Source organism: Notothenia rossii (genome assembly GCF_949606895.1).
Source record: "Notothenia rossii genome assembly, chromosome: 11".
Classification (NCBI taxonomy): Eukaryota; Metazoa; Chordata; class Actinopteri; order Perciformes; family Nototheniidae; genus Notothenia; species Notothenia rossii.
Window position 1 is genome coordinate 9,653,662 of NC_136910.1, and position 8,570 is coordinate 9,662,231.

Consider the following 8,570-nt stretch of genomic DNA (forward strand, 5'->3'; position numbering starts at 1 on the left):
CGGTTTATGGTTGTGAGAACGCTGGAACACTTCCTTCTCTGTGTTTGTGGACTCCAAGGCGTAATCTTCGAGGCCATGAGGGTCAGACAAGTGATTCACTGTCCCCTGATGTTTAGGCTATCTCTAGTGTTCCCAGATGTTTAGATTATCTCCCCCAATATGTTGATTACTCTCTGCAAACTAGTTAAAAGGTCTAGCGAGAGAGAGGCGCTTGAGAATTGACGTGGCAACCCTCCCGTGCAGTCAGAACCTCTGGCTGTGTGAGTTGTGATGTGAATTCTCCGGCCGATATTTGTAATAAACCATCAGTGTTTGACATCAAAGCTCCTGACTCTCCATTGCTGCAGAAGTTTCCCTTACAGATGTTACTGTCGTTTATTAAATATCCAGAAGCAGAGGCAGGTGATGACACTTATTTATTAGAAAGAGAGCGCAACATGTCATTATGGTAATAAAAAAAGTGCATATTTAAAAAAAAAAAAAGCTAGCTTTTTTCATTAGTCTGTATAAGTCTTCAGTCAAGATTTTCATGCTATATTAAAAAATCGAACATTCACACAAATCAAAGTGTTGTCTTATAAAGTCCAGGCAGGGAAGGTCAGGCATCAGGAGGAATGGTATCAGAGAGGATCATGGGAGAGCCGAGTTGTAACTCCTGCTGCAGCGATTCCAGATCAGCTGGCGTCATGCGGTGCACCTCGCTCCAGTCAGAGAGCAGGGAGGCTGAGAGGGGGGCCGAGTCGTAACTGAGGAAGTAGCAGGGAAATACAGAAAGCATTAAGTTATCCCTCTTTTTATATTATACTCATTTAAATAGCATGAGTGACAACACAGTGTCATTGTAATGAAAACGGATTATTTACAGTACAAATGCATTGCTGGTCCCACAGCGAGTATTTACATTGTTATAGCAAAAGGACAGTGCAGATAAAAGGCAAAATTGAAGATATTAAATATTAAATAACGAGGCAGGCACACATTTATAAAACAAAATAAGTACACATCGATAGAAAAGCCAGTAATGCATTAAAATGGCAAAAGTAGGACGGAGTATTAGGGCCACACTTAGAAGAAAAAAAACAGAGATTTCGAGAGTAAAGTCGTAGTTTCATAAGTGACTTGAGAAGGAGACAACAGCAGCGTCCTGAGTGTGGAGCATCTTGTGAAGCCGTACTTTAGTTTAGGTTTCTCAAATAACAAAATACTTAATCTTTTGGCACATCAGCATCAGATTATCATAAGTATTAGAACTTTGAAAAGGTTGTGCAAGAAACTATGTCTATTATTTCGAAGAAAGAACCAAACGGACTTGGAGGAGATTGTCTCCTTTCTGCAGGAGGAAATGGCTGGTTCTGGCCGACTACGAGGCCATCGTTGATTACATCTACGAGCTGTTCAAAGGGGATTTGTTGTTTCACAAGAAACGATGAGACTTGTAATCAAGGCTTTGGATCCAGAAGGAGTCGAACGATAGCCTTGTAGTGGAATCGGAATGAGCTCCCCATTGAAATCAGGACAGCAGAAAGCTTACACATCTTCGGCGCAGACTGAAAATTCATCTCTTTCGACTCCACTTCGAGCGATAGAATTACTAACAAAGCACTTATATACTAATAAAGGACTGGCTTATCTAAAACCAGTTGAGTAGCACTTGAAATGTTTTAGCTCTATGAAACCTGATGTACTTATATGATTCTGCTTTCTTCAAGTTTGTATCTTGTTGGTCGAATGCACTTATTGTAAGTTGCTCAAGCGTCAGCTTAATGTAATGTAGCCGGCCAGAACCAGCCATCCTCCTGCAGAAAGGAGACCATCTCCTCCAAGTCCGCTTCTCAAGTCACTTATGAAACTAGGACTTTAATCTCGTAATTATTACTTTATTCTCGAAATCTCTCTTTTTTTTCTTCTAAGTGTGGCCCTAATACTCCATCGTACAAAAGAGTATATAATGCACAACTTGAAAATGTTATGTTTTTTTTATGAGGGAAAAAATGAGGGAGAATGAGTCGTGCGTTTTTTTTTTTTTTTTGTGAATGGGTAAAGTTTAAGCATAAAACTATGATTTAATTTTGTATAACTAGTTTTAGACATTGGATTAGTTTGTGAAAGCAACACTAAAAACCAGGCCCACTATGTATTAGACCTTACCTGTCACAGTGTTGCAGGTCTGTGAGAGACTGGTTGAGAAGGTCATCGAGGTCAAAACCCACGCCGTACCCGGCCCCGCTGCCTTTAGGGGTGACTGAGAACACTGGGGGCAAAACGTCCTCCACCTGACAGGAGAAGAAGAGGAAACGATGGGTCAACTGAACTTCCTGAAGATCAGTTCAAGGCAAGCAGGAGATATGTGTGACATTTCAATCTGGCATGTACACAATAGAATATTTTACAAGAAAGGCACACCTGGGACTTTGAGAGCTGCAGTGTGACTGTATGGATGTCAGGGGCTACAGAGGGCCCTTGCTGTCCAGTGTCTGTGAATCCTAAACTGGGATGAGGCTGTGAGGGGACCCCTAAAGCCCCACAGAGAGGGTTTGTAGTCTGTGTCCTGGATTTCTCTCCTATAGAGGTACACAGCTTCTCCATCGGACCATTGGTTGCAGTCGAGGGGTTCGGGTGGGCGTTGAGGTTATTATGGCGTCTGATATCAACATTCCCATTTGTCTCTCTGCTGGTTAATGTCTGAGCTTTAGCCAAAAAACTCTCCAGGGGGAGCAGTTGCGTGTGAGGTTGAGGGTCAGGCTGGGTTTGAATCTGAGGTTGGAGAAAGCTCGACGGAGGAGGCTGCGGTTTCCTGTTTGATTGTGGTTGTTGAGGCGGCCTCGTCTCGAGATGCTGCCCGTTCCAATTCCCCAAACAGCTGAAACCACTCTGTCCGTTGCGCTCGCTGTGAGGTTTGAGCGTGTTGTTCTTAACGAAGCCACTAGTGACCGACATTATATCCATCCCTCCGCTTACAGCAACGGCCGCGTCCGCTGAAGGTTTCCTCTGGCTCAAGGAGAAATGTAAGGGCGGTTGCTGGGTGCTGGGAGGCTGGAACAGGCCCTGCTGGTTAGGTTTAACTTGTGAGAGTAATTGTTTAATAGCTTCCTTGGCTGTCTTATTGTTCACGGCTCCTTGGGTTTGATCACCGATAGCTACACCCCGGTGGGAGTTCACATTACAGTCGTTGTTCTTTGCTCCGTCGTTATTAGGAGAGTAAGACTTCTCATTGCGGCTGTCCATCATCTTTGTCCAACGTTGCAAAAGGCTTTTGTCGTCGTCACTCAGCAGAACCCCACCCAGCGAGTCCCCCTGCCTTCCCTCTCTTCTCTCCTTTTCCTTTATTTTCCTCTCCCTCTCTCGTGCTCGTTCCTGCCTCTTTTTTCTTTTCTCCTCTCTTTCCCGTTGGCGCTCCTGAGCTGTGACGGGCCGACGCGAATCTGGAACTGAAGACAGGGAGGATGATACACCTCCTCCTGCGGCAACGTCTATGCCCAGCGCAGAGGTACCTCCATCTGCAGTGAAGATAGGAAATGATGTTAAAGGGACGTCTAGAGTCAATGATATAAGAAGATATGGAAAAACAACAAACTTACCACCCCTGGCTTTGTTTCTGAGAGCTGATTTCAATAAAGCCGCTTTAAGAGCAGCTTTCGTATCCTCTGAAATGGCTCCTTCTTTTCGGGTCCCCTCTCCGCCACCTGGAGGAGGCCGGGCGTTCTTAGACAGTGACTGTGAGAGGGTCTGAGACAGAGACTGGGCCTGAACCGCGGAGAGACTTAGGGAAGGCACAGTGGCGGGTAGGGGGGTCCTGGTTTGTGCTGGCGTTCCTGGAATAGATGAGGGAGCCTGGGTCATGTTCTGGTTCTGCGTGGGCTGACTTCCTGTTAGCTGCTCCTGCACCTCACTGTCTCTCATTGTTTCTGACAGAGCATCCTGACCAGACACCGGTGTTGTTAAATCTATAGTTTCAGGCTGACCACTGTCTGAGTTGGCACTGGGCATGTCCACATCAACTGGGCCACTCTCGCTTTTGGAAAGTAGAGGCAAATGATGTGTCAAGTGAGGTGGGGCGGCTTTTAAAAGGGACCCAGTTGTAAATGTGTGGCTCCCTTCTGCTGGTGTGTGATCTTGTTGCTGTTGAGATTCCACTTCCCTCATTTGCTGTTGTTGAATCTGTGCTGCTTGTGGGTGTTGTGCCATTGGAACCAGTGTGGATTTGTTTAGGTGAACAGCAGAGGGCTGAGCGTTACACTGGTTGCTGCTTTGTGCTGCTGCTCTGACGTTTGCCCTTGCCAAGGGCCTGAACTGCAGTCTTTGACGGCAGCCCTGTTTGTTTTGATGAAAGTCCTGGATCTCCATCAGAATGGCCTCTTTAATTTGTTCCCTGTTCATCTGAAGCTTGTCAAATTCAAAGTCAAAAGCTGGCACGCATATTGGCTCATCATCCGGGTCGTGGTACTTTGACAGGTAAGGATGCTCCAGCGCTTGCGTCACACTGATTCTCTCACGAGGGTCGAAGCTCAACATGTTTAGCAGCAGGTCCAAAGCCTCGGGTTCAGCTTGTGGGTACAGTTTGGCCAACGGTACAGCAGACCGTGATGGAAGACTCTGGACGTAGGAGCGCACCCTGTCGGCTCTAATAGTACTTATCAACCCCTCAGGAGGAGTGCCTAACACACCCAAAATGAGCGTGAGCTGGTGGACATAGTGCTTCCCAGGAAAAATCTGCTTACGGCCCAACATTTCCGCAAAGATACAACCCACAGACCACATGTCAATAGCCAGGCTGTAGTGATTCAGAGACAGCAGGAGTTCAGGAGCACGGTACCATCGAGTTGCAACATATTCAGTCATGAAGGAGTGAGACTCCTCGGGGTGAGAACTGAGACCCCTTGCCATGCCGAAGTCTCCAATTTTCAGCTCACAGTTCTCGTTGACCAACAGGTTGGAGGGTTTGAGGTCGCGATGGATGACGTTGGCAGAGTGCACATATTTGAGGCCGCGGAGCAGCTGGTACAGGAAGTAGCGCGTGTGCTCTGAGGTGAGCGTCTGGCAAGAGTGTATGATCTGGTGCAGGTCACTCTCCATCAGGTCCAGCACCACGTACCTACACACATTGGAAATGAATCAAAGTTAAATATGTAGGAGGTATATAAAGTATGAGATGACATCAGCTACAAAACCTACCTACATTTCCACAGACATAATAGTGTTGAACATAAACACATTTTTAAGGTTTTGTTTTAATCTTGCCTCAATTTCCAAAATGCATATTTCAGGTCCACATTTGTTATTACATTTGAAGTTTGTGGATATTGATCAACATTACTGAATGCTCGAAATGGGTGAAAAAATGGTGAACGCCAAGATAAAGGGATATATTGCAACTTGCTGTAAAAACTGTTATAATGTTTACTTGTTTTTAAATGTGTTGACTGAAATCCAACATCCAATTCTTTCATCCAAATCCCAAAGTATATAATAAAGTTAATATTTCCAGATATTGACTTTATGATACACTTGGGGTTTACAGATGTTTCAAGTCTGAGGAGGAACATTAAACAACAGTTAAAAATACTTACACAGACTTGAAGGCAGAGTGAGGAAGGTTAGGCTGCAGGATGTCTTTGATGGCGATGATGTTGTCATGTTTGAAGTGCTTGAGAATCTTCAGCTCTCGCAGTGTGCGTTTAGCATTTGTCAGCACTTCAAAAGCATTGGAGATCTTCTTTATCGCCACCTGCTGGCCTGTGAAATGTAAAGACGCCCCAATGAAGAGTTAGAATGACAATATTAACTGATAATAGTATTCAATATTGAGCATTGTGTTTATTCCTCATTAAATCAGTCCTACCATTGTCCCTTCTCCTGGCAGAGGAAACGACGCCATAGGCCCCTGTGCCGATGGTTTCTATGACATCATACTCCTCTCCAACGTCAAACTTCACGTCCAGAGAGTGTGCTTTAAGCAAAGCCAGGTTTTTCTCTGCTGTGCTGGTGTCTGCGGGGCCTCCTGTTGCCTCGACATTACCCTGGTTCTGGTTTTCTCTGCTTTTATCAGTGGCCATTCTTTCAGGTGACATGGCCACATTCGGATCATTTTTTCCTTCTCCTCCCTCCTCAGTTGACATGTTCCTGTAAAGAGTCAAACAATGGCAAAGTATTTTTATATTGGGATGGTTATTTTCTAATATTGATTACAAGACGGCAAAAAATGTATGCAAAAATCACAGAAGATAATCAAACTGATGTAAAAAGCTACACTACATTATATCAGCCCAATTTAATTAATAATATGTTCATAATTGCACATTTAAAAAAAAGTATAATTCGGCCCTACTCAAATGTGAATATTGCTGTTCTTTGTACATAAAATATCTTCATGTTTTGATGTTATAAAAAATAACCATTATTAGCAGCAATAAATAGATGTGGCATTTATGAGAATAATACAATCCTGCATTTACACATGCATTCTTAAAACACAATATATCAGCATAACATAAAGGTGGGTAAATTGTGTTGCCTTACAAAACATACTGGTCCATTACTTACTGCTTGTTAAAATGAGTTACTGTGTGTCCTAATAATCTATCCTTAGTTAGACAACGAAATAAACACAAAAAACAGTGATCATCTGACGCTGATGAGATGAGAGCCATGGATGTGAATCAAACGGGTAATAATCTGTATTTTGAATCTAATGTAATAGTATCAAAGATTGAAGGGGTATGTACTAGATATGTACATGGGAAGGGGTTGCTTGCTGTTGCTATAATTGTTCTGTATGTGTTGATAAAACCTTTCACTCAAATCTTTTAATCTCACCCTGGGCCCCCAGGAGCCAAATCAGGACTGTTTCTCAAAAGGTCAGTCAGTGGTCATTCAGGTAAAGTAGTCTGAACAGCATTACAGATAAAAAACCTATTGGATTCAGATAATGATTTGCCAATTTAGTCACAATATGGACTTAACAAAGGTATTGTTTGCGACCAGACGTAGACAACAAGCTGACCATAAACTATCCATTAGGCCTGGGTGTCAGTCAAAACCTGTAGCTCTGTCAAAAGAAGGATTTTGGTTACAGCTGGAGTCTGTTGACCAATACATAGGCAGAGAACAATTCTACATGGAGTTGTCTTTAAGGAAATGCTAGTTCTTGTACTAAAGAGAGGATCAAATAAACTAATTAGCCTACATGATAAAGACGCAGCCTTACCCACTTTTGACGCAGGGGCGTAGGCTAACGTTACCTGAAGCTGAGGCTTTCTGTGAACGTAAATCGTTAAACAATGTCCATCTCGGTTTATATTACCAAATAGGACACAAATAAAAACGTGTTTCGAAGTGAAAGACTAGACTCTCACCTTGTGAAACACCCACAACATTCGTAAATGTGTTTTTAATCCCGTAGTAGTACTGCTATCTCTTGTTTTTGTCTGCCGCTTCCTTGTACAGTTCCTTGTTCGGGTTTGAGCGACATGTGGCCGACCAACCACGTTCGACGACGTCCGAGAGATTGTCCAATAAAGAGCAGAGAACGTGATGGGAGGCGGGACATCACCGCAGACAGTAGGGTCTCTGTTTTTGGGTGGTAGTAGTGTGACGCTGTTTTCCAGGATACATTTTCGGAGGGGCCATATTGGGACACATTTACCTGCATTTAAACCTCTTTGTATATGTACTGGACTTAAATAACAACTAGTGAAGTAGAACAATACATACTACCACTACTACCTTCACAATTACTAATTACTAAACTGATAAAAGGTCAATAATAATTACACTAATAATTTAACTTGGAGCCTGCATGTTGATGGATAGACAGAAGAATAGGGAAATAGACAAAAGGGAGACGGATAGATGGCTTTGAAATCAAATAAAAACTTTAGTTGTTGCGTAAATTAATTATGCACATTGATGGCTAGTACAGTCTTAATGCTTACATTCATTAACTTATTTTATTATCCATATTTTTTGATAGTTTATACTTACAATACTTATTTGACATCTTCATATCCTCTATAAATCAAGAATCAAATAATCAAACTTCTCCTATCACAATAAGGGTTAAATAGTCTATGTATCATGGCATAGCTGGCACTTCAATTTAACACAACTTTAATTAGTAATTTGGTCATGTAAACAGATGTGAACACATAATTTATTAACAAGGTTGACACAACGACCTTTTTGTTTATAATTTGCTCTAGTGATGAAGGCATGTAAAAAGAATAAAGTAGTTAACATTAGTTATAGGCTATGTACGGATAAAAGCGTCAACTAAATGCTATGTAATGTAATGTAATGTACAAAAACAACATTAAACATGTCATATTTTTCCAGCTGATAATATAATGTACTATGTATAACATTTGAATGCAGGCCTGCTACTTTAAATTGATTTTTGGTGTAAATTAGTACTTCTTCCAGCAGTGATTTTCTAACACCAAACAGACTGAAGTCCACATTAAATACACAGTAAAGTTAACAGTCCTCCTGGCTGGTCCGTATCCGGCTGTCCAATGAGAGGCCGAGACAAAAACCACCGGACCAATCAAAACCGAGAACCCAACTTTTTAACA

The 8,570-nt window shown here is 42.5% G+C and overlaps 1 protein-coding gene across 1 annotated transcript; it reads right to left on the bottom strand.

The window, feature by feature from the left end:
• Positions 1 to 398: 398 nt before the first annotated feature.
• Positions 399 to 7,476, bottom strand: mapk7 (mitogen-activated protein kinase 7). Its single transcript, XM_079660827.1, has 7 exons — positions 7,353 to 7,476; positions 5,840 to 6,120; positions 5,568 to 5,733; positions 3,579 to 5,092; positions 2,404 to 3,497; positions 2,149 to 2,273; positions 399 to 746 (listed from the first exon to the last, which is right to left on the bottom strand). The coding sequence occupies exons 2-7, from the start codon at positions 6,114 to 6,116 to the stop codon at positions 599 to 601; spliced, it is 3,324 nt and encodes a 1,107-aa protein (XP_079516953.1). The 5' UTR covers positions 6,117 to 6,120; positions 7,353 to 7,476; the 3' UTR covers positions 399 to 598.
• Positions 7,477 to 8,570: the final 1,094 nt, after the last annotated feature.